Source organism: Tachypleus tridentatus, chromosome 7, assembly GCF_004210375.1.
Source record: "Tachypleus tridentatus isolate NWPU-2018 chromosome 7, ASM421037v1, whole genome shotgun sequence".
In the NCBI taxonomy this organism is placed as follows: Eukaryota; Metazoa; Arthropoda; class Merostomata; order Xiphosura; family Limulidae; genus Tachypleus; species Tachypleus tridentatus.
The window spans coordinates 89,754,121-89,782,034 of NC_134831.1; the positions used below are offsets into that span (position 1 = coordinate 89,754,121).

Consider the following 27,914-nt stretch of genomic DNA (forward strand, 5'->3'; position numbering starts at 1 on the left):
TATAGATTGTTAAAAAAAGTTAAGTATACAAACAAGGCAGGAGATAATGTAGACATTAACTCAAACTACGAATACCTATTTTGATTACAACAAATGTATTTCTAGGAAACAACATGGATCAAAATAAGGTTGCAGCTTGAATAAATAGTCTATAGTATCTCCAGTCTTGTTTCTTCTCAAGTTTTTAACAATCACTATTTGCTGGTTCGTTTTATAAATTGAGTTTATTTATCTTGTGAAATTTATCACTCCCATATTTGTTTTGATATTGTTCTTTTTGACTACTAATGATATAATAAGAGTACAAGCTGAAAAGGCTGTCAACTGACAGAAAAAGCACGGAGAGAATTTCATTTTGTGTGGGTGCACAAAGTCTTTATTGCAATGATTCAACATTTAAATATAACCCTAGACAATTTTCAGTTTTGAATCAACGATACAGACTGGATCCAAACACTATTGTCATGCAAGGTAGAACATAATAAAGTGAGACAATCTTCCAGTATTCGTAACATTATTTAAATCTTCACCTGTTAATGAAGTACATAAACAAAAACACACATTGTAAAGATTCAGGAACCCAATGCAGAGAACACTAAGTTGTTATATTTCATTAATAACAAATTTTGTTATGAAACAGTTTAGAATATTATTTAATTAAATTTTAAAATCAACAACAACAAAAATGGTACTAAAACCAATACAATGGCAGACTATAGAACTACTCTAAGCTTTGTTATTATTTGCACCTATGGAATTTTGCAGAAAGTATGCAGAGTGAGTATAATCCTCCTGGAGGGAGGGAGAAATGAAACAATCTATTAAATATCTTCAACGAGGGTGACCAGGAGCTTTCTGTAGTCTCCAGATGTGTCATCCTGCAGAAAAAAAAATAATTTAACCAACAAAGTAAAATATATGCTACTTAAGGTCCTAAACTGTAATTGTACAAGTTCATTCAGTCATAGAATGAGCAATAAGTAAAATGATGTTAAGACTGTGTGTACTCGCCGTGCATTTTTCAGTGAACAAGTTGATGTTAAGACTGTGTGTACTCGCCGTGCATTTTTCAGTGAACAAGTTGATGTTAAGACTGTGTGTACTCGCCGTGCATTTTTCAGTGAACAAGTTGATGTTAAGACTGTGTGTACTCGCCGTGCATTTTTCAGTGAACAAGTTGATGTTAAGACTGTGTGTACTTTCGCCGTGCATTTTCAGTGAACAAGTTGATGTTAAGACTGTGTGTACTACCGCTGCATTTTCAGTGAACAAGTTGATGTTAAGACTGTGTGTACTCGCCGTGCATTTTCAGTGAACAAGTTGATGTTAAGACTGTGTGTACTTTCGCCGTGCATTTTTTCAGTGAACAAGTTGATGTTAAGACTGTGTGTACTCGCCGTGCATTTTCAGTGAACAAGCTGATGTTAAGACTGTGTGTACTCGCCGTGCATTTTTCAGTGAACAAGCTGATGTTAAGACTGTGTGTACTCGCCGTGCATTTTTCAGTGAACAAGCTGATGTTAAGACTGTGTGTACTCGCCGTGCATTTTTCAGTGAACAAGCTGATGTTAAGACTGTGTGTACTCGCCGTGCATTTTTCAGTGAACAAGCTGATGTTAAGACTGTGTGTACTCGCGTGCATTTTTCAGTGAACAAGCTGATGTTAAAACTGTGTGTACTCGCCGTGCATTTTTCAGTGAACAAGCTGATGTTAAAACTGTGTGTACTCGCCATGCATTTTTCAGTGAACAAGCTGATGTTAAAACTGTGTGTACTCGCCGTGCATTTTTCAGTGAACAAGCTGATGTTAAAACTGTGTGTACTCGCCATGCATTTTCCAGTGAACAAGCTGATGTTAAAACTGTGTACTCGCCGTGCATTTTTCAGTGAACAAGCTGATGTTAAAACTGTGTGTACTCGCCATGCATTTTTCAGTGAACAAGTTGATGTTAAAACTGTGTGTACTTCCGTGTATTTTTCAGTAAATACGTTTCAAGTTTGGTGAATGGAAAATTTTACATTGAGTATGTGTAAAACCACAAAATTCTTCAACAGTTATTAAAACTAGATAAGTATACTACTATTAAACTTCACTGTCATCAACTACAACAAGTGTACTACTATTACTTGGTATAACTTTAAAATTTACTCTAAACTGATTAGATTATACAATCTACACCCTTCTGGACAAAGTAATTTCCTATATATTTAACAAAACCTGAGATGAGTTCTCTTCATCCTGTCTTCATTATCCTGAACTTTCTTACTTCCAGATATTAAGATCATGGTTTAATTCCAATAACAAAATTACCTACTTATCTGCTTGTTATTACCTAAACATAGTTTAACTCTGTATGATTTTCAACTTACAGCAATTGCCTCTTCCAATGATTTATCATACAATTTTTTATATTCATATTTAATCTGAATCATGTCGATTTCACATCGGGTAGTAACGATTCTAATAAGGACTTGGTCTTCGGTACCTGCACCCTGCGTTGAAAACAACCAACATAAACAAGTTTTTGTATCCAAGTCTTTAAACAATCTAACATAACAAACTTGACTCATCTTTGACTGTCACAATGACAGAGTACAATGGTATATATGTACACAAAATTAAAAAACTATATTCTTTAAATATCTCAAATTTTCACCTATTATGTCATCATAGTCTAACATGTTCTATAATCTCATATTCGGTATTAAATTTTTTTTTGACATAAAAAATAGAAGATTTGAGAAGCTGGCATACAAATAGGGCAAAAATATCGAAACAAGACAATTGAACAAAACACAACAGTTCAAAAGAAGAAATACTCCCTAGATAGATATTAAGTATAAAATGCATTATTTTCTAGGGTTCAAGGCTAAAGTGAAGTAATAAATGAGTTCACACTGAATGAGAACACTAGTCCTCATTTTATAATAAATTTTCTCATTAGGAAACTTTTCAGTTTTCAAAATTTTAATCTATAGTTTACTTCTATAAAACAACCAAAGTTAGTGTAATTAAAATATGAAGGTATAATATAATTACATCCTTATATTTACACAACTTTTGTTACCACAGAATATTATCAGTAAGTAATCATTAAAAAATTTTAAGTGGCAGAATATAAATACTATAAGACACAAGGATATATCAGTTTAAAACAACAGTTCGACTACAATATTTAAATACATTACATTACTATCAACATTACGTTTTTCTTGTTCTTTATTTGTGGAATGAAATAGGTATGAGGGTAAAAACAACGTTAATATTTATAATTCATCACATATAAAGATCCCTAAAACTTTAACAATCGTGATGTGAACATTTCATTCATTTACTCTCCATTTGTTTCTCTAAAATAACACTGACACAAGTTTTGTTTCTGGATAATGTGTGTTAGTTCTTAATTGCTTGTGTTGTAAAAGTACAGAAAATGGCCATTATTCCATTCAAACTTTGCTTTTGTGACCTGGATAATGAAATTTAGAAATTAATCTATTTACTATGTAAAAAATGGGCAAATTTGCACATTTTCATTTACATAAGGTCTGAATAAAACAATATGAATCAAGATTTACATGTATTTATACTAAAGTTATAAAAAAATATTTAGAAGCGAGTAGTTTTGCAAGATTTGTGACTGTAAATCATTTTCATGTATCAGCCCCCAAATATAGTCTCCCATCATGTTTTTTGTTATATGCTCCAGGTCACAAAAGCAAAGTTTGAAGAGAAAAACAGATCTTTTCCATTTACTTTAGGCATAAGAAATTGGGAAATAACACTTTCTGTCCAGGAACAAGAAAACATTTTCTTACATAGTGTTATCAGTTATTATGTAATTCTCTGAAACAAATTTGAATTTGTGGGCTAATAATAAAAAATCCAGCACCAATAAAATTAATCAGGTTCAATTTTCTTCAGATAGTAAACAGATAAAATAATTTTAAAATGAAAGTGTGTACCTCTACTGCCTTGTGAAGCTTCTCTGCAAAGTACAGTGGAATGTTCTCAACACATTTAGCTGAAAAGGAAAAATGAAAATTCATCAAAACAATTACTGAAAGATAAAATCATTAGTTTTAAAAAACAGCTAGGTTGACTTGTACATGAACAACCAAATAACAAATTTCCATAATCTCAGATTTCTCACACTAACATTAATTAATGTTATATTTCAGCATTTCTGTCTCAAAATCAAGCCAAAGTGCTCACCTGGAACCAGCTCCTGTCTCAAAATCAAAACAAAGTACTTACCAAGTGTCAACATCCCTGCCTTCAAATCTCCAGACATTTCATTGTCAATAGCATCAAAGATAGACTGACCAGCAATTTGTTCATACTCCCAGAATACCCTTCGAAGATGTGGGTAGCTACGAGAACACATGATAGAGTTAAAAGTAGACTCGTCTGTTCCCCACTTCTCCACACCGGCTTCATGCAGGGCCTAAAGAAGAATTGGTTAGTTCATTATTCAAAACATAGAAGCTATCACCAAAAGAGAACTTAGTAAGTGTGACTACACTAGTCTTTACAGACAGAAGAGCAAACTTGAAATATTTGAATAACGGAATAAGACAAATTAACCAGATTTGAATAACGGTCTTCATGGTAGAATACTCAGAATGTGACCAGCTGTACTTGCAGTATGTAGACAGATGTCTAAATAAACATGTTACAGCATGCTACCTATCATGGTAGTTTTTCTACCATCAGAAGAACACCTTTTAGTTCATATTGTAAACAGAATCTGTTTTTACAGCCTCTGAGAACTATTAGAAGACAGTCACTGACCAATGATGTTTCATTATTCAAAGATTTTTTTTTTTATTAAAATATACTTCAAAAAAAGATTGAAATATCACTCAAGTCGAGGGTAACATTGTACTATGGTTTACCACACCTACAAATAACCAATATTGGTAGACAAAAAACATAGCTAGTATCTCCAAGGCCAATGGTTTCTAACTTTATTCTCACAGACATATCCAGGAATATACAATTGTAACTTGGTGTTATTAACATATAAAACCCTACATATAAATATCTACGTAGTGCATACGTCACATCTACAGGTGACACATTACAACCTGGACTGTATGATTAAGGACCTAGTCTTTACCATTCATCTACTTTTCAAAGATTTTTACCAACCTTGGAGTGAAAAAGTTAGACCACTGACCAATCAGAAAGGATAATATTCACTTCAACCACGTGTAGTTAAATTGTGCAAGGAGGTGCTCTATTCCTTATGAACCATATGTTCCTTCACTATTGAAAATAGAATTATCTTTCTAAAAAGGTCCAAGTTTGGTCTACAATTTGACAAACTGTTAATGAAGGGAGCATGCAACTCATTAATATTGCTATTATAGTCTGAATGGAGTTTAATGATATGGGCTGGAATCAATCATGAATCTACACAACCTCCTTATCAAATAATGCATAACCCATTATTCCATTTCCTAAGGCACCATTATACCCCAGTTATCATATAAACTCACATACAGGGTACATCCCAGACCATATTGCACCTTTTCTGGGCCTTGTGGGTTTAGGCTCTCAGGTAATAAAATTGCCAACTTCTGGATACGTTGGACAAAATACATGATAGCACAAAATCAAAATTAGAAGATAAGAAAATGTAATTAAACTAATAATGCCCTTGGGCATGGTAAAATATTTCCAATATTTCCATTCTGGAGCATGGTTCAGACCTCTTCAAATCTAAAAGAGTTAAACATGTCTAGACTAGAAAACTGCAGTTACTTCCAACTTCTCCTTACTACACTTGTGAAACATGTAGAGAGATTCTCTACAGGGACTCCCTGAAAACTTGTCATTTTTTATACAAGTTCCCAATTTTATAATTTTGCACTAGTGTTGAACAATAATCACGTATTTTGGGTTATATCTAGCAATATGGTTCCAATTCTTTATGACCGTATTAGTGTTTGGGTTCATGCAAAAAATTAAAAATTCAACATGCTGCAATAACTTTGTAAACTGAAACTGCTGCACACACGCAGACTTGTAAGCCACATAAGTAACATTCTCTGACAGAGAATTGCCCAATATGTCAAATGTGCATTTAAATAGCACATTTTACATTTAAAACTGGTAGTAAGTGATTACCCTTGTCTTTATCACTGTCTTTGATCCCACCAGTTAACCTTCTCATCTTTCAAGTGACCTTACATTTTTTTATATTAATTCCACACATTACTACACTGTTTCAAGTTTCATTTTACATGTTATATAGCAACATCAGTTAGTCCATGGACTGAATAATCAGAGGTTTCATTCCCTGTGGCCAATACAGTGGATTAGCTAACATGATTTTGCTTTGAAACAGATCTCAAACTTGTACATTTTGCTTGTCTGATCTGAATTTAGAGCAAGTGTTCTTAAAATAGCTTTATAGTCAATCTAATTAAAATGCCCTACATTTAGCTAGCCTGGTCCAACTTTATATTAAGTGTTCTTGAAATGCTGTCCACTTTCCTATGTTGGATGAGAGTGAAGACTGAAGACTCATAACTGGTTTGATCAGTAACATTAGTATGAACAGTGAAATGTTGTAGCCCCAGTAAAAAGTATTTTGGTCCACTACACCCCCAGTTTTTCTATTTGTGTGTCCTCTATATACTGAAAAAAATATTTCTAGTTAAATTTATGGATTAACTTTGTCTCCCATTACAAATTAATTTACAAAACAAAATTAATTATAATGAATAACAGAACCATCACTACTTACGTTCTCTTTCGTGACAAATTAGTTGTAGTAATTTCATTATTTTTGTCACAAACATTACTTCGATATAGAATTCACCTCAATTAGTTTATTTGCAGTACTTCATGGAAACTCTCATTATCACGAATATTTAATTTCCAAATTTATTATAAATATTAATAAAATCAAACTAAATCAGATGGCGCTACCTATAGATAGATTCAAATTAGTGTTAGAACAATATAGGCATTACTAAATGTTACATGTTACCTCTGCATCTGCCCTAGCTTGATCAGGGTCAGCTGGGCCCTCTTCTCGTCCAGCCTGTGAAGCAAGGAAAGGTGTGATTAACTACGTCTAAGATGTACAATATATTCTACAAGATATTTAACATATTATTGGTACAAAAAAAGGCTTTCTTTAATTACTGAATATAGTCTTGCATATTCATATTACGAATATTTTCAACTTAAGCAAACTTCAAAATTGCATGAATTCAGTATTCTTGAGATTTTATAATTCTTGGGTATTTTCACACGTCTTAAAAATATATTAATTAAACAGTGCAAATCACACTGGTTTTTAGACCAGCAAACATTCGATGAAACAGCACGTAAACCCAGGAAACATAAGTGGTAGAGAGGTCACATTAGTCAACTGAGGGAAAGAAGGCAGAAACACGAGTGGAAGAAATAGGTAGGAAGAACAAATTTAATAATCATAACTAGAAGAAACTTGAGATTATTGAAAGTAAGAGGTCCTGGGGACAAACGTGTCATGGTAATAGAAGTAATGAAGTTAAAATCTTACGTTGGGTAACCAGTGTAGGAAACAAAAGTAATACTTCAAGTAATACATACTAATTAATAATTGCTGGATATCAACACTGTTTAATGTTTATTATTTACACTATTTTATGGTTCAACATTTAATTATTGTTTTGTATAAGACAGAAGTGTTTAAGGTGGATTGTTTTAAAAGTGTTGGTTGTAACAAAGTTTCTTTACTCAATTCAATACTAACTGTACAATGCATTTGCAATTATATTGTTTTCCAGGCTTTACTAATATTCTTGATGTTGTATTACTCAAATATTTGGTGCATTTCTGGTTACCTTAGCTGAGGTTAGTTATTTCATAGAATTGTTGGAAACGTTTATACAAGAAGTTCGATGCCTCAGCAAAAAATGCATTAAGAAAGGTAACCAAATGAGGGCAAGGTAAGTAGAGAACAAAGTGAAAATAAAGTTCAGTCAGAGAAAAGTTAGAAAACATGAAATTAGCTGACATGCAAGTGATTAACTATAACAGACAATATTTTAAAGTGAGTTTTTTTTGTTGTTTTTTTTTTTTTTTATAGTTAGAGACAAGGAGAATAATTTGTTTTTAAAGTAACTGAGCCCATCTATGTGGACACTGATGAAAAGTAAAGTATTTGTAGTTTACAATTACCACTGTGGTAACCCACTAAGTAATGTATGTAAATTTATCGCAGATTTTATAGTAAAAAACAGTTTGTCTTGTCAGTTGGATTCTGAAGTAATTGAACAGTCTGTATGGGAAAAAGAATATTTAAACTAAGTTTGTCTTTGACAGATTGGATTTGAAGATGGAAGGTTAAAGACTCAAAACATCTTCCTATACATTTCTCTTTGTATAACAGAAAGTTGTCATCCATAAAACTCAGCTTCATTAATATTATTAAATGTTGATGACACAATACATGTTGACTGGGTCAGTGAACACCACTTATTCACAGTGTAAACCTCATACTGTACAAAGGGAAGAAAGTTGGTCAACAGCACTGACTATTCTCATCTGAGTGAACAAAGTGATTTGACAGTTGCCAACAGATTACATCAAGAACATTTTCCTTGAGTCAAAATATATTAACAAGCCCATTAAATGCAACTCAGCCAATCACACAATTAACTTTATTAGCCTTAATAAAGAAGACAATATCTTACAACTTACTGTTGTCATAGAGACCATAAGCCTTTCAAAATCACCTGAAGTATCACCTTTGATGTCATCTTCCAAGCTTCTCTCGAACACTGTGATGATAGAAGTTTGAGCTTAACTGTAACACTAACAGACGAAACTTTAAGTTTAACACTAGCAATAATTTACCTTATAACCCAAAACTCGTTTTTATTTAATTGGACACTCAATGTTTCACTTTACAACTGCTACAGGAGTTGTCACTAAAACACAAAACATAATTGTATTGTCATCTATTTCTAATATTAAAATGTCTTCCATATACCAATATTAACTGGAGTGCTGTCAAGTTTAACTTGTATTTCAGGCTAAGAGATATTTACAACAGTTTTTATTTCTAAAACTCAGTGGTAACTGAAGAATAGAAGCCATTTTCAGTGAAAACGACAAACTTGAAATCAATGTTTATTATACCGTATGTTTCAGCTTGCATTTTTTCAAGGGTCTATGAACATTACAGGTTACAAAACTAATATTAAATTAGAGTAACCAACAAAAATATAAAACTACAACAACATAATGGAACAGCACACAATGAGACATGCTAAAAATACAAGTGAACAGTTAGAACGTTTAACACAAATCTTACATGAAATAATAACAGTATTATAAGGGCCAAACATCGTATCTGTTAGTGGAAAGGAGTTTAGATTGAAACTAAAAAAGGTTCTTTAAATTTTCTATCAATAAAGTTGTCATAAATCTGCTGGATGGTGCGAGTTACAGAGTAGAATATTTAGTTTGACACGTGGTTTGAATATATAGTAGTACCACATTTACTCTTTTTGAAAGTGACCATGGCATCAAGAAATATTACAGACTTCTGGACGATATCAGTATGGGTAATTATGACCTTTATGTCAGGATGTTAAAGTTATTCAACGAATTCCAAAAGATAAGGGAGGTTATGATTTCCTTTACCAAAAATGACATCAGTTTATATCTACCACATCGCTATTTCAAGATTTTTCAAAATTCCACTGAGTAAGAGCTGATAATTGAAAAGAATGCATAAAGTACTGTTGCCCATAGCAACAAAAGTCAGAGGCCAGAACAACAGCAATATTGTTATCCATAGCAATACTGCTGTTGTTTTAGCCACCGAAGCAATGCTGTTACCCATACCAACAAAAGACAGAGGTCAAAACAACAGTAGCATTGTTATCCATAGCAACTAAAGACAGAGGTCAAAACAACAGTAGCATTGTTATCCATAGCAACTAAAGGCAGAGGTCAAAACAACAGTAGCATTGTTATCCATAGCAACTAAAGACAGAGGTCAAAACAACAGTAGCATTGTTATCCATAGCAACTAAAGACAGAGGCTACAATAATAGCAATATTATTGGTCATTGCCGTACCTTTGGTTTGTTTAAAGAGAACTGAATTGAATTTAAAATCATTGTTGTTGAAAACAAGTCGAAGAGAATTTTCGAAGATCTCTACAGTAGTAAAGTGTGTCGATCTAGTAACCGAGGTTATACTTTCTTTTGTCGGAATGGAAGGTTATATGACATCACAAATATGACAGCAATTGAACTCATATGTAAACCATTTTCACATGACCTGTTAAGGATATTTTCCATGTCCTTTAAACATGAAGAGAACTTGTTAAGTAGAGTGCCGAGTACTCTGAGTAACCAAGATAAAAAAAACATCAATAAGTTAAATGTGTTTCTAACATTTATTGTACGACCTGCAACTTCAACCTGGCTGACGATACTTTTAGCACACTTCACCATGTACCGTTCTATTATATTTTTATAATTTCTTCTACTGGTTACCATAACTTAAAACAAAGTTTGTAACTTATGACATCCACAGACTTGAAAGTTGGATGAAACATTGGGTAAAATAAATCAGTGCATATTCAAAGTGTTTGGTCATTTTTATTGGAAAACATTCACAGCATTTATAAAAAAAAAGTTGGGAACGTACGTGGAATTGAACAAACAATCTCTCTAATGTTCAAGTTGAATTTGTCAAATCTTAAAAGAAATAAAAATACTGCATCTTTGGTTAGTTGAGCTATAATAAGAAATAAAAATATCACGTCTTTGGTTAGTCAAGCTATAAAACAAACAAAATATTGCGTGTTTCGTTAGTTAAATTGTCTTATTTGACTTCTTAGGTAGTTGGGTAAAATGTGAAAAAGATATAATTTGGATATTCAAAACAGTCCTTGCACAGCTTGCATCTTGTTATCAGTCAATAATCAACCACGAATGATATAAAAACACGTTTAATAAAAGTTAATATAAAAAGATGAACATTCTGATTATAAATAACCAAATAAAATCTTTGTTAATTAAATAGAAAATTAAGTATTTATTTTACAATTGCTAAAGGAATGAAAACATTAAATCTTAAAAGTTGCATTTTCCAAGACCTTTAAGTTTATATATGTGTTTCAATAGGCTTATGTTAGCCAGTTGCTCAATTTCTAAAAACCTACTTTAGATTTGTAGTAGAGACTTGTTACCTTACATTAAAATTTGTTATTGTAGCATATGCAATTAGCAAACAAACGACTAAAGTTTATCAATCACTGCTGCAGTTCCAAGATAAAGTGCTACCAAAGACACTTTAGAATTTCAAAATGTTAAATTCATGTTATCTAAAGTGTTAAACGTTAGTGACAGGAAACAGTTTCTTGTTTCACATGACAAAACCACTCACGTCTTTCATACGTTTCTGTAATTGCTTTTATCTCCTCATTCCTCCTGGTACACAGTATCTCGATTAGTGTATCTTCCTTGGTCCCGAGCCCCGACAGAGCTTTGTTCAGTTCAGTTGCCAGAAAATCATTGAGGGGTGTCAAAAGGGCCACGAGAGCATCCTCAAAGTTTCCACTTAGTTCACTCTTCAGATCCTCAATCAGGTCCTGTAATAGCAAGAATAACAACACTGTTGTTACATTTTCAGCTATCAATTCAGTACATGAAAAAAATGCCCACAAAAAACAATAATGATGTTATGTCAGCCAACCTAAATGTAATGATATCACAATTATCTGGTAATCAGGTTCAGTGGCAGCACCGGGGGGAGAGTTTGCTTTACAATTAACATCAAAGAGACACAGATCTATAGAACTCAACGTCTAATTAAAAGGGAAGTATGTGTCATGTGTCCCATAGCAACGTTCTGAATGCACTGAAACTCATGCCCTGTACTGCCGTTCCCTGTGTAATACCATTCTATCTTGAGCTTTGACGAAGATTAGACAACCACGTTGATTTCAAGTTACAACAGATCAGGGATTTTACTTGATAAACCAAACGTTTCACAGGTATTTACCCATTAAATTCATCTATCTTTTATTGAAAAGTAAAACATAGCATGCATTTTTAAGTGTATTGTGTATAGGTCAAAACTATAAAGCATTTAGCCGGTGTTGTGTCCTCAGATCATTTTGCATTGTGTATCAGCCATCCAAATTTGTACTAATGATTGTGGCATACACCTAAAATTGTGACTTACAATCCAATTAATGTTATACTTATGATTACATAATAACCTTACAAGTTAACTGACCAAATGATATTTTTAAACAATTCTAAATGAATTTTGAAATTGTTATTGGACTATTTAGAAGTGCCTAATTTAATGTAATGTAGTAGTTACATTATTGTAACAGGTGCTTGTCACACTTATGAACAATATCACAATCACAGTTTGGCCTGTATGAATAATGTGAACTTATGAAGAAACCAGCCTTTCTGTGAAGGTCAACTGAAATTTAGACATTTTGTTTTGGTGCTACTATGACCATTCAATGTCCAAGCCGCGAGGTTTGCTTTGTTCGAGCGCGCGATTCCCGCCTCAAACGCCTTAAGCGTATGATCACCGAGCCGCTGACCATGGTGTGCCCTCTGCGTACGGCTAACGATCGGCTCAGCCCAATCGAGATCCAGATGCCAGCCGCACCCCCCCCCCATTAGCTGCCCACAGTTTAACAACATGCCCTATTTGTAATAAAGTTATTAATCAGAGTATGAGTTTCCAATGAAAACTATTGAAAACGTAGTTCAAAATAGCACACCTTTCTGAAATGTACCTTGGTATTTACATTATTATAATTTACCATCTATACTTCATATTGATGGTATTTTGGGAAGCCCTCCACAGTTTACCTCAGCCACCCCCCCTCCCCAACGAAAATATCCTGGCGCCACCACTGATCAGGTTTATACCACACACAAACACACACACCAACTGTTGGTATAGCATCACCAATGGTATGCAACAAATAAAGTATTGAGTAGCTACGGTGTAAAGAACAGTGTAGTGTTTTAGTAGTAAAATGGTGCATTTAATAGAAGTGTTGTAAGCACAACGTTGTTTCTTTAGAAGAAATAACGAACTTTATTACCCTTCAAGTCAATAAAAAGTGCCATCGTTGGAAGAAACCTGTATCACATATTGACACGTTCTGATTATTATACTAAAAAGATATTTCATGATACCTTACAAGAAATGGTAACTGTTGCAAATCTGACTCGTATATAAACATTACCTGGCCAAACTGAGTTTTGTAAGAAAGAGCAATCTCTTGTCTTTGGGAGCTGGTACGATGAGCCAAGATATCAATCATTGGTTGTTCATCAGTTCCTGAAAGAAGGGAACTTACGTTTAGCTGATAAACATTATTCAACATTCAAATGCAAGAGTAAAAACACCTACAGTTAACTTAGTTTGTACACTTAAAAAGTTGGGTATACTGTTTTAAATGGCAGCCATCAAATTGAGAAGTTAGATAACAATTGATTAATACTAAAAATATAACACAAAATGATTCTATAAAACTCGTAGCGAATATGCTAAACAAATAGAACATAAAAGAAACTTTTCGATCGTCTGCCATAAATCATATTACCTAACCCTTCCATACAGTTCCTCAACTCAGCAGCATCGGCTATTGGGTCGAAGCCTTCGAACGCCATAAGGGTAGCTTGTTCCTGAAGAAATACATAATGAAAGAAGTGTTTAATCAGAACAATGAAAGCCTAAGTGTACAATATGTAAGATTACGTCAACATTTTGTGTATATTTTGCAAGCTGTATAATATCTCATCGCGTTTTACCGGTTCCAGTATATTTTATTCGTGAAATTAGATAACACTATCACGATTAAAACAACCTACATCGAGAATATTTCATCATCGATAAAAATACATCTGAAACCTTATACGTTTAATAAGTGTTGGTATAGTAAGCCTAAAAGCAAGCATAATGCGTGGGATTACCTAGCCTAGAGCGAAGTTCATAAAATATACCGGTTCAGTTTTGAAATTAAATCGATTGTAAAATTGTTATATCACTGAAGTTTATAATAAGTAAAAATCAAACGTCTTTAATCAATAGAGAGTAAGAAATCAACAAATAGTTTTCCTCTTTCGTTGTCCCTAAGTTTCATTTTATACATTCAGTACATGAACTAAAAACAATATTAGATTATACTTTCGTTGTTTAGCAACATGACATTATTGGAAAGTGGTTATAAACAAAACACACTCGCTTTTGATATAACAGAAATTAAACTAACTGATTTTTACTGATAATTATTCTATGAATACATTACGAATTTATTTCACAGACGATCCCAATTTTGATTGGCTCACAAAAATTTACCAACGTTTGACTACATCGACTGCGCTTTTCAACCACTTTGTTTTTCAAGCTAGATTTTGAAACATATTTTTCGTCAGCTATGAAATGTGAGAAAGGAACAGTATAGGATGTGGGTAGTAACACTTGATCAGTCATTTTTAACAAGCTATACGCTAGGAAATATATTAAAGAAGAGTGTATGTAGAAAAATAAAAGAAAACACTTACGTAATATGCCATATTCCAAATTTATTCGACACTAGGAAATGGACTTGATGGCTCAAACGATTCAATTACAGAAATCGTGGAAGTTAATTTTCAGTGAAGATACCTACATCATACAAATAAAAATGATGTTAAAATCCACCAATATTCATGTCACAATTAAGAACTACAACACTTTCAATCGACTGAGTGATTAATCGAATGGTGTAACGAACACTAAGAAACAATTCCTAGTTAAGCCTAACGGCACGACTCACCATGTTAGTAGCTTAAAAGGACGCCAGTTTTAAGCGTCGAAAGTAATAAAGTAAAGGAAACAGCATTAGAACCATTAAATGCTATAATTACAAGATGACCAACTTTATTTTTATTAAATAAGTTGTGTAACGTTCATCAACAAGTAAGAAGACAACTCTCTCAAATGTGTATATTCACAGGGTTACCTAAAACCTGATGACGTTTACTCCGCTACGTAAAGGAACTAAAGGTTTTTTGGTTTTTTTCTGGAAATCACTAAAATTGGGAAGCCTCTTGTTACAGCAGATATATAACTAACTTTGTTTTGAACTGTATCTGTGCTAACTGTCCCTTGTTATGGGAAGTCAGACAAGAGTAGCCTAAGGAGGGGCGGAAGGTGCTGTTACTTCGATCACTCTTACAATGTACTAATGCCTCAAAGTGCTAAGCCTAAATATGCGGCAAAAAGATGTGAAACAGTCCCTAATTCGCAGTCTGTCCTACACGCTAAACTGGAACCATGCCTCCAGCCTCATAAACAATGAGGCAAGTGTTATCTGTCGCATAACTTTCCATAAGGTTGACCTAGTGGTTTATAACAACCAATAAAACACTGATACGGTAAAATTCGGCAAAAATTAACCGTTTTATTTTTTAAGTTTTGGCATAAGGTTCTTAATCAAGTGAATAGAATTATCTATCCGAATAAATACTTTTAACGACATCTAGTGTGTTGAAATAAAGTTTATAAACATAAAAATGTAACCCATTTACTTAGGCATTTCAGAATAACGGGTATTTGTTTTGGACCAAAAAAAATGAAAACTTGACATGAAACGAATTAGCCCATCATCTCGAGAACGTTAACTGTCCGGCATGGCCAGGTGGTTAAGGCACCCGACTCGTAACATGAGGGTTGCGGGTTCGAATCCCTGTAACACCAAACATGCTCGCCCCTTTAAGCAGTGAGGGCGTTAACTATTCATTGGTAAAAGAGTAGCCCAAGAGTTGGCGGTGGGCAGCGACGATTAGCTGCGTTTCCTGTAGTCTTACATTGCTAAATTAGGGACGGCTAGCACGAATAATTCTCGTGTAGCTTTGCACGAAATTCAAACCAAACTAACGCTTCAACTAACAGAAAATCTTTCGCGCGAGGTCACGAGTGTATGTTTGTTTTTTACATTAATTAAACATGATAAATATTTTTTATCATAAAATGTTATTATTAAACCAATATCGATTGTTCTGCAAGTTATTTTCTAACTTAGTTTTACACCTTCTACGTTGAAGTTATATTTCCTGACTATATATGGGATCAAAAATGCTTGGTAAACAGAACTACGAAACACTGGAATAAGTCAACTGATTTATAAAATTATAGCACACACGAGCATGAGAAGTGACATCAATACATCATACCATTTTTCTCCTGGAACGAATTTTATATCTTCTTACGAAACAGTTGTTTCTAGAACAAATATACACAATAGACTTCTACCACAGGGAATCGAGCCCTGAATTTCAGCGATGTAAGCCAGAAAAATCACCGACAAGCCAAGCCACGCGAGTAACCAAGTGTGATATAAACCACACCTGAGTGTGAAAATTTCTTCTATCACAAAAGAATAGTATTTGCTTTCAAACTTCCCAGAGTTCAACAGCTTCGAGTTTCATAAAAGTAGCGAAACGTATTAAACCTGTCACTAGAAGTCTCATTGTAGAGAAAAATATATGTAGAAACGGCTCGTTTGGGTTGAGAAAATATTTTTTATGTAAAGGAGAGAACAATATTTCGACCTTCGGTCATCGTCAGGTTCACAAACCTACAAAAAATTTTTAAGCCCAAACCAGCCGTTTTTACATTCATTTTTCTGTCACTAAAAGGGTTACATAAAAACATGAAGTAAACAGTTTTTACTGACCGTATACGGGTTCAGCGGTTACCACTTCAGTCATTAAAACACAATTTCTTTCAAAACTTTCATTTACCCCCTTCCCCTATTGTTTCAGCGGTAAGTCTGAAGGCTTATAGTGCCAAAAATAATGTTTCAACACCCCTGTGTAACTCCGTACGGAATAACAAACTTCATTTAATAGTAACAACAACAAATTACAAACATGCGCCAAGCAACATCCGTAATTCAAGAAAGTTTCATTTTGTAGAGTGAGTAACTCGTGCGATTCCACCAATTTGTCATGTCAACCCACGTAGATTAGGTTTTCGAAATATCACGTGCGGTGTAACCAAACTACCTACTTAGGATTACGTAACAACCTTTACTTATCCTGGTATCTTAGAAACTTTTAAATAATGAACAAGTACAATATTTAGACTGGACCTCGAGTAAAGAAACATTATAATAATATAATAACAGATAGACACATAACGACGTATAAACATGAAAAGTTCTGCTGATGGTGGAACGTGAACCACTGTTCTATCAAAACTTCTGCCACACTGTATCCAACAGAAGGTTTATATAACGTACAAAAACAGAAGACATGGAGACTAGATGTTTTCATCACATTCATTCCGTGTATCTTCTATATTTGTACGATATGTAAACCTTTGTATTATTTAATACTAACTGTACCAGAAGATATGTTCATGTAGTAAGTTCCACCACCAATAACACTATTCCTTCTGTTTATAAATCGTTGTTTGCCTACCTATTGTTATAGTCGTACACCTTACAATACTATAGGCAGAGGGCACTGGTGTTGGGTGGCACAATTTTAGGTAAAAAAAAACAAATAGGGATTTTTAATTTAAAATAGTACAAATATATGCTAGTAGATGGCGCACCATGTCATCTCGCAGCCATACAAAGTCCAATTAGTAATACATATTTTGACCAGTAGAATGTTGGTTTTGGATGGCATCTATACAGTATATATAATCTATCTATATAGTCGTATTTTGCTAGTAGAGTGTGCTAGTGTTAAGATACAATTATAGATATACACATTTGCTAGTAGGGGGAATTGTACTGGTTGGAACAGCTCTAAAGAAAATAATTAATAATAGATATTTGATAGTAAAGAGCATTACATACACTATATTGACTATGGGCACTATACAACGAAACGGAATAGACAGATTCTCGTGGTTTGTTAACTACTGTGGGGCTGATGGGAGGAAACAAGTCCATCCAATGATACATGGGATTTTCTCAATGTAAACCACATCCGCCAAAGTTATTAACAAACAAAAAACTAGAGTTGCTTGCCAGACCTTTGCTGTTTGGTCGTGATTAAGACACCGAGACGTACGCGCTCCATTCTCTTGTGACATTTCTCGTTTCACGAGGTCATAAAGCGCATTCTTGTGTGATGACTCATCAACAATAATCACGATCACGTGACATCTGCAGGGAAATTCTCAGACAAACACTGACCTAATTTTAATTTGATTTATTAGCAATTGTAGAGAACATGTGGAAACAGACCTTACCTAAGTGGGAGAGTAGATAATTCTAAAATTGTGAACGTGTGTAATTTACATGAGAATAAAATATTGAATTAAATGTATAACCTACAAGTTAAAACGTAATTCACTATATATCGTTTACTGAAATAACTTATGATAGTAACAGCTACGATATGCAGCTATAACCTGACCATTCCCTGCTGTTCGTTTATAATGTAGTCCCTATAACATACATAAAACATAACGTAGCTGATATTGTTAAAAACTAAATAAACACGACCCCAAAACTTCCCTGGAAAGCCATTATACAACACGAAGTTCAAATTCGATAAAGCTTTTACTGAAATCTAAGTTCGTACGTACTTTTGACATTTTGTTAAGAACCTAACCTGAACTTAACAATACGTTAATAACTGCAGAGACCTCCATTTCCTTCGAAACTATTGATGTTTCGAAGCCCAACTGAGTTTGTTTGGAACATCCTTTTTAAGAAAATTCCGATATAAAAAATTGGTTTCCAAGAATGATTTTTTACTTTACAGTTCTTTATGTGACAACTGTTTCGACACACAGAAACGACAGACACAACTGGACAAAATGCGAGCTGTCAGTTGGTCGTGACAGCTGTCAGAACAATGCAGTTAAGTCAGAAAAATCAAACACTTTACAATTTTATATTGCACAGAAAAGTTCAGTTAAACTGGCAGAGAAAGCAGTCACTATTTGTTAATTATTACGTCTTCATAATTGGACAATATGAAATCCGTTCCAACAGGAATTAATATTATCGAAAGCGGAGAATCACACGGTGCACCCTGCAAGGCACGTACATACAAATCCTGTCAGACATGCAATGCAGACACGAATAGTAAAACACACGAAATAAAAATATGCTTAGATCTACGAAGAGTTGAAACTAGTTATATTCAACGAAGGTCATTAAAAAAATACGTAAAACTATGACAACTGTGGTTTCTTTATAACATAGTTATTTCGGGTAACACGTTCGTCTGATTAAAATACATGGACAACGTGAACTTGTGGTTAGAAATAAAAATCAAATAACTTATAATCAACCGTTACATATTGCTACAATTGCTTAGTTTATTGTACGGCGCACAGAAACACAATAGACTAACTGTGATGTGCCCACCACGGGCATCGAAATCCAATTTTTGTCATTATAAGCCCTCACATTTACCTCCGAGCCACTAATGTAATGTATTGTTTGTTTCAATGTATCACTAAAGACTAAGTTGTTATGGTTGACTAAATACCGAATGTAATTAAGTTTTTGTACGGATATGAAAAGCGAAAACATTTTAATGAATTTGTGTGTAAATCTTCCATCTCTAATTATTACAACAACGACGTAAATATAAATATTCTGTTGGATAATATATAATAAACAGAGCTCACACCCTCCACCAAGCAGCTGTCAGCCATATACACACAAACAGTAGACCCGAGCTGACTAACCTACGAAACATTCAAGGTCACCGCTAGTCAGCCGAAACCCGCACAAAAACCGGTTTTAACTTGCGAGTAGAGTTTAACTTTGTTTGTTTTATGTGATAAATATTCCTGGTAATGGTACACTGGTTCATCCACGTGGCTATTACTACAAACGGACACGTACAGTACTCTGAACTGGCAGAAGACAACAACCAACTAGCGTTCCACAATTCTAACTTACAAATCAAGGCTAATTGACATCTTGTCTGTTTCCAAATCCCCGAACTCGGCGAGAAGCTGGTTTAATTTATAAAGAATATTTAATGTGTAGACGTCTGGACTAAGGGACAAACGACATATCTTAGAACGTTTATAACAATTTTCTAATTAGACAGGCCACAAAGGCAAACCCCTACTGCCTCGTGCTTAAAAAGAATAAAAGACAGCATGGCGTAAGAAACTGGATTATTGGAGAACACTATAGGGGGCGCTATAAGGAAAGTCGTTTGTTCTTTTTATGACAACAAAAACATGAAATTAAATTCTTTTAATTATATATTGTGATATTCTAAGCATCTACAAATATGTGTGTATTAATTACAAGACTTTTTACAACACGTGTAATTAGCAAAATAAATCTTGATAAGGAAAAGTCCTTAATATTTACCCAAATTATTACAATTTTAACAGTTAGTATTATTATGGCCGTTCTTAAATTCTCCTGCCAGTATTCATCCTACAGGAAGACAGAATATTTCATTGGTTGCTTTAAAACAAACAAAAACCCACAAACATAGTCATGATAGCAACACAACAATGAATATAATAATAATAAATTATACAAACATTTTCATGAAAGCTCATGTGAAAAATGTCCTTCCCAAATTTTACCCACCTGTATTACGTCGCCTGTTCTAATTTCGTCATGTTTTAAGGCCTACCTTATTTCACATATTGTTCCTAAGCCTACCAGATAGGCTTGATTTAATAACGGTAATGTTTGGGATTTTTTATAATTGGTTGCTTATGGAAATGTTTACCTCTGACAAAGCCAGATTAAAGGTTGTATTGGCCTCAGGCTGTTCAACTTCGATGCCCCCTCGAGACAAAACCTCTGTGTGCAATACATTTATAATCATAGTTTGAAGCCCTGGGCTTCAGTCCAGTAAGCCCATGCCTTAATCAGAGGTTGACCCATAGTCATTCCAAGTAACTACAATTCCTTCTCTAGACATTTTTAAAACAATTAAGGGTCCGTTAGCTGTAACAGTTTCTCCTGACACGAACTGGACTGTCACGTGGTAGCCCTTTCTTTTGAAAATCATAGATATACCATATAATTTTACTAAATTCGGTCAATATAATTTTTTTTAGGTTTCCTGACGTGATTTTTATTCCAAAACAGATGAATTTTAAACACGCATCCTTCTGAAGTATTCTCCGCTAACAAATACGTTACAACTAGACTACACCAATATTCCTCTGGACAAAACTCCAACAACCAGTATGTTGTATACAACTAGTCAACACTAATATTCCATTTACTCCTTTCTAACCTACACCACGATTTCTGGTATCTTTTTTGGATACCACAATAAGTGACAAATAACTTTTCCACTTCTGTATAAAGAACAAATACTTTTCCCAGCTTTATTTCTTATTTTCAAAAGATATGTTATCAACAAGTATTTTAGCTGTGCTCTAGTTTCACCCTGTGAAAACAAAATGTCCATCTTTCAGAAGTCCTAAATAACATCACCTGCAGCCTGTGGACAACAAACCATACAGCGACTCCATATTTCATCATTTCATCTGCAGTTACCGTTTCTCAAAGTTTAAATAAAATTTCACTGTAGATAAAGACCTAAATACAACAATTCTCGATTCAACGCAGACCCAATTAACTAAAATCTTTCAATATAAATGATCGAATTTCATTCGCGGCTCGCGATTTGTGTGTTAGTCTGCGCACGTAAAACACTATAAATCTGGTTTCGATACCCGAGGTGGGCAGATCACATAGTTCATTGCTTAACTTCAAAACGAACACAGTTAATTCTTCTGATCACAATATTTATGTTCCGATATCCCTACGTTTATGTTTATACGTAGCTTGGTTTTCTACAATCTACGTGTGCACGTATTGTATTACAAGATTGGTTATAATCACAATCATATTTATGGTTCGTATGTCTGAAAGTTGTTCTGACCATATGTTTATAATCACACATTAATTTCACACATTTTGTTTAACATGGATACAACATCCCCTATAAATATACCTATGGTTTCATATTACACCATGTTTACATCCAGCACTACAACAAACGGTCTGATCTATGGTTTTATATTACACTGTTTATATCTAGCACTACAATAAACCGTGGCCTAGTGATTATGGCCTTCGACTTGAAATCTGCGACATCTGGATTCATTCACCATCACTACACATGCTCCCCATAGAGCAGTGGTTCCCAATCAGAGGAGCTCGCACCCCCAAGGGATACGAGATTTTTGTTGTTGTTGTTGTTTATATTAAGTGTACTGTCCTATATAGCGTTTTTGTTTATATTAAGACTACTGTCCTATATAGTGTTTATGTTTATACTAAGTGTACTGTCCTATATAGCGTTTTTGTTTATATGAAGGGTACTGTCCTATGTATTGAAGAATTACGTTCAATTTTTATTTATTTTTCTTGTTACAGACGTAGCTTTTTACCTTGTTGTGATAAACTATCGTTTCTACCGTCACCGGCGCAGACCGAAATCTTAATATATAACTGTAAATAAACGACACACGAAACGTAAAAGTTTGGGTGCATAGGCAGACTTGCGGATTGCTATCAACAACAAAGTGCCACGCTTTGAAAACTTAGTAAGAAATAAACAGGAACAAAAAAGTCATTTAATTTAAATTGGCTTATGAACATTTCAAATTCAAAGAAATTTCATTTCATGCATGGATGAAAATTTATTTTCTTGTAGGCCATGTAGGGTTTATGCAACATTTAGTTTCTTGTCATATTTTTTATTTTCCAAATGTTTCGTTTATATATCATTAAAACTAATTATAAAAATCTGTTTGGGCCACCTTCACCTTTATTCTTAAATAAATAAATCACTGTGTGGGGTGCGAGAACAGTTTTTTTAGGGGTGCGGGGAATTATAATATCCTTAGAGTTGGTTGTTATTTCTAAATTAGAGCTGTTGGAGCAAACGACCCTTGGCCAACTTTGTACGAAATGAAATAAACAGTTACGATAAACTCCTTAAAACTTAGCCTGTGGTAATTTACGCGATTTCAAAACGAAATATCAAAAACATTTCTTACAATTAAAACAAAGGATTAGATATACATGTTTGATGAATATACGTATGAAGTTAAGTAACATTGAGCACGTTGTATTGGTAGACACGTGTTGTCCATGCCCACTTAAACAGGTTCTATATTGGGCACTGTTGATCACGCTTGAAATGTTAAGCCTAATATTTTTTGTAGATATGATTAATACAAAAGATTTTGCAGAGAAACAGAAAATCCAGAAAATAAGAGATTTTTTTTTTAATTATTGTAGTGTAATATAGGTTTCCTCTTTGGCATTATTCTTATGAATTCCTCGATTTTATTTACAAGTAGTTTTTAAACCCGTGACAAGCACACAAGCATATTCATACACTCTTCCAAATGCAATATTTTTTCCCAAGTGTTTTGTTGCTTTTACGTGACAAATCAAGCCAGGTGGTTCAATTGTCAGAAGATAACGTGTACTTCCGCAAGGTCTCCGAAAGTGCTCTGTATCGAGAGTAAATAAAACTGAAATCACGAATAACATATTTTGATTCCTTTCTCTTAAGTTGTACATCATGTTGAGTTTTGTTGTAACCTAAAAAGAGCATAATTCTTCTCATATTCAGGGCAAGCGCAATCTTGACTGGCATTGTGACAACACAAACTGAAACATCAAGCGTTCCTTATGGGAAGTCTTTTTGGTGTCTACTGACTGACTGACAGAAAACACTACTGTATGATAGTGCGAGTAGTAAAATCAGATGGCCCCCCTCGATAATTGTTTTTTTGTTTGTGTTTTGAATTTCGCACAAAACTACTCGAGGGCTATCTGCGCTAGCCGTCCCTAATTTAGCAGTGTAAGACTAGAGGGAAGGCAGCTAGTCACCACCACTCACCGCCAACTCTTGGGCTACTATTTTACCAACGAATAGTGGGATTGACCGTCACATTATAACGCTCCCACGGCTGAAAGGGCGAGCATGTTTGGCGCGACAGGGATGCGAACTCGCGACTCTCAGATTGCGAGTCGCATGCTTTAACACGCTTGGCCATGCCAGGCCGGCCCCTTCGATAAAACAAATCAAGTAAACAACAAATGCGATATTGTTCAAAGAATTAGTATGTTTTCAAATGAAACCTTAACTCAAAAGACCTTTCTGTCCATACAACGATATTCTGAAATAGATAGGGCACCCGTCTTGTTACGACTAGCTTTAGTCTCCTCGAGGAAAATGGTATAAATTCATGATTAATGAAATGTTATCTTAAAATATGATAATCTTGCTTATATGTAATTATAACAAAATGTAAAACACATGTCAAACTGAAAGTTTGTATGTAAACATTCATACCAAATTTAGCGAATATCCATTAGTAGAGGGCGAAGTAGTAGTGGTAAAAACACGCCCATAAAAAACGGCAAAACTAGAAAGTTACATATACGTAAACATGGACCTAATGAACCTCCGTACGAATTTTAGTGAAGATCTATCCACACCCTGCGAAGTAGTTACATGGGCCCACAATAGACAGTACTGTTACACTTGCATAGCTACGTACCGTGTTTCTCCGAAAATAAGACAGGGTTTATATTAATTTTCACTCCAAAATATGACACTAGGGCTTATTTTCGGGGGATGTCTTATTTTGATATATTAAAAAAATGAAGTTACAAAGTAAAACTATTAAACTAACCATTTAAAATAAACTATTATTAAACTATTAAACTAACTGATTAATACTTAAACTAATTAACTAACTATTAAACTAATTAATAATTTATTATTTTTTTATTTCTTTCCTCTTCCTGCCACTCTTAACTAGGGCTTATTTTAAGGGTAGGGCTTATATTAAAACTATCCCCAAAAATCACATTATTATCGGAGAAACACGGTAGTTACTTGGACACACAACGGTCAATATTGTTATATTTATACAACAAACTTCTGATGTATGTTAACGTATACAGAAGGTTAAAGCAATACTTATATTTGACAGAAACAAAACGTTCGTATTCTATACTGTAAGTAGTTTTATTTACGCGAGAAGCTACACAATGGGCTGGCTATCTTAGCAAAGTCCACCGCGAGATCAAACCCTGGTTTGTGGCTTTGTAAGTTCGCGATACGTTGCAGAATAAAAGCGAACAATACATTTCTGCACGAATAATTTGACACTTCGCAAACTAGCATAAAAACCCAAAATATGTAATGTTTACTTCTGTAATTATTGGTAGGCTTATGAGCTTATGTCGCCAAATTTCAGAGTTCTATAACCATTGTGGACACAGAGCGTAGACAGTTATCTAGCTTTGAATTTGAACCAAACATAAACGAAATATTTAAAAAAAGTCTGTTTAAACCAATAATAAGTAATTTAAAGTCTGGCGTCACGATGTGTTCTTGAAAGTTGCGACAGGACTTTTGGGACTCACTCAAATTATCAAAAAACTAATGATAAATTACCGGTTAAAGTAAAATAAAATACATCTCTAAAGTTTTAATATTCGAACTAAAATCGTTATGATATTTTCATTAAAAAGCTCTGATAAACCATCCTCAAACCAGATAAACATTGCGTTATTAAATTGCAACAAAGTATGTAGGCATCATTACAAACATGTTACCTTTTGAGCGGGCTGAGGCGTGTTAAGAATTAGTTACATCGAGATATATTTCAGAAGTTACTTCTGAGCACGTAGAGAAACAAAACAAATGTTGCCCAGTGCCATACGTAGGACTATTACTGTCGGACATATCGCATAAAATTACATATATTCCAAGTTGCATCGAGCTGAGTAGAATACACGGACTTGTCACGGTCCAAAGCCCAGCCATAATTACTTCCGCTTAAAGTCGAAAAACGAGTCTTATTAAAGACCATGAGACGACCCATTTTTACCAACCCATTATTGACGGTACCGCCTGCACAGAGCCGACTACAACAGGGACGTATGTTTTTATTCAACAGTCGGCGGCAAAATGTGTTGTACATAAAATGATACAAGTAACTAAAATTATCAGTCGTAACTTTAAATTGACATGAAATATCATGTTATTTTCCTTATTTATTTTAGTGAAAAGCTACGTAATTGGGTGCCCGCTGTCTGTTCATTCGCAGGGAATCAAACCCTGTGTATTCGCTGACCCATTGGGGATTTTTTTTAAAATAAAGTTATTTTCTCAGATGTAAAACATGAGTATAAATTATCCATTTTTCCTTTCATTTCATTTATACTACCATACAGTAGTAAAATCTGCTAAATATGTGAACCGTCCAGCACCCATTGGTGTTTATCAGGCACACAACACCCGTTGTTCAATCAGCAATGTTGCTACGGCTCGTGTCAAACACGATTTATCAAATATGTTACAACGTAGCAGCGACGGTCACCAACACACGTCAGAACTCTAACGAATGTTCTTTAGTCTTTCGTGAAAACTATTTTTTTCCCGTGTCAAGATTTTACCTCGAGGCTGAGTGTACGTGTGTTAAGTGCTACTTGGAAATGACCATAGTATTATTCAAACATATTTAAAACTGCACGTGCGTAATTCAGAAGGTTAATAATTAGAATTGTATTATTATTATTACATCAGATTAGTAGAAAAATTAAAGAAAAGGATACAATCAGGGATATGATATGTTAAATAACTATTACCACAACATTCCATCTGTACGAGTCATGTTAAATAACTATTACCACAACATTCCATCTGTACGAGTCATGTTAAATAACTATTACCACAACATTCCATCTGTACGAGTCATGTTAAATAACTATTACCACAACATTCCATCTGTACGAGTCATGTTAAATAACTATTACCACAACATTCCATCTGTACGAGTCATGTTAAATAACTATTACCATAACATTCCATCTGTACGAGTCATGTTAAATAACTATTACCATAACATTCCATCTGTACGAGTCATGTTAAATAACTATTACCATAACATTCCATCTGTACGAGTCATGTACCATAACATTCCATCTATACGAGTCATGTTAAATAACTATTACCATAACATTCCATCTATACGAGTCATGTACGAGTCATGTTAAATAACTCTTACCATAACATTCCATCTGTACGAGTCATGTTAAATAACTCTTACCATAACATTCCATCTGTACGAGTCATGTTAAATAACTATTACCATAACATTCTATCTATACGAGTCATGTTAAATAACTATTACCATAACATTCCATCTATACGAGTCATGTTAAATAACTATTACCATAACATTCCATCTACGAGTTATTCACGCGAGAAACTAAAATATACACAATAGATTTTGAAGGCCATTTTTCGGGTTGTGTATCAAAAGGACAAATAAGAGGCGTATCTACAAGCTATTTAACTATTCCATGTAAATCAAATAACATTCATAGACGCCAAAACAAGCTATGGTTACGATATAGTTGGCTGATGATGTAAACATTCTCACTTAGATATTATATTGAATATTTTTTCTCTGTTACACTAGACTAACAATGCGGTTCTTTAATTGTTTCGTTATGATACTCGTCACAATTCATCCACGTTATGCCTAACACTAATTGTTTTATTTTATTTCTAACTAACAAGTTGATCAGATTTTGACACGGTATGACTGTTTTCCTTACAGATAAGTGATAATCTAACAAGTTCTACAAATACTAAGACACTGAAATATTATCACAATAATGCTGACGAAACATAACTCAACCGACTTACCAGGTCTTTCACACCCAAATTCTTTACTACTATATGCGGCGTTAGTCCAGCGCCCGGAACTTTTACTATTGACAGCCTGCCCACAACGGAAATACGTCGTCAGTAGGCGTATACCTTCTATGAATCATTTCCGTTCGTATAACACAAACTGCTGAGCAAAAACGTTACAACTCTTAGAATATTTTTTTTTTCATTCAATTACATCACTT

At 34.0% G+C, this 27,914-nt stretch overlaps 1 protein-coding gene across 3 annotated transcripts; it reads right to left on the reverse strand.

Annotated features, from left to right (window-relative positions):
* Positions 1 to 353: 353 nt before the first annotated feature.
* Positions 354 to 27,914, reverse strand: LOC143256171 (annexin A13-like). Of its 3 annotated transcripts, none has more exons than XM_076513009.1 (11): positions 27,706 to 27,914; positions 14,569 to 14,671; positions 13,608 to 13,689; positions 13,248 to 13,342; positions 11,411 to 11,615; positions 8,705 to 8,784; positions 7,002 to 7,055; positions 4,256 to 4,445; positions 3,964 to 4,022; positions 2,371 to 2,493; positions 354 to 878 (listed from the first exon to the last, which is right to left on the reverse strand). In XM_076513009.1, the coding sequence occupies exons 2-11, from the start codon at positions 14,578 to 14,580 to the stop codon at positions 822 to 824; spliced, it is 957 nt and encodes a 318-aa protein (XP_076369124.1). In that variant the 5' UTR covers positions 14,581 to 14,671; positions 27,706 to 27,914; the 3' UTR covers positions 354 to 821. The 3 variants fall into 3 exon arrangements, with proteins under 3 accessions (XP_076369124.1, XP_076369125.1, XP_076369127.1); XM_076513010.1 differs by lacking the exon at positions 27,706 to 27,914 and adding an exon at positions 16,725 to 16,963; XM_076513012.1 differs by lacking the exon at positions 27,706 to 27,914 and adding an exon at positions 15,009 to 15,525.

Coding starts and splice junctions, on each gene's coding strand:
- LOC143256171 (XM_076513009.1), bottom strand. Junction 4,446..7,001: donor AAGCTAGGGCAGATGCAGAG/GTAACATGTAAC, acceptor ATTCTTCTTTAG/GCCCTGCATGAAGCCGGTGT. Junction 2,494..3,963: donor AGCTTCACAAGGCAGTAGAG/GTACACACTTTC, acceptor TTTTCAACGCAG/GGTGCAGGTACCGAAGACCA.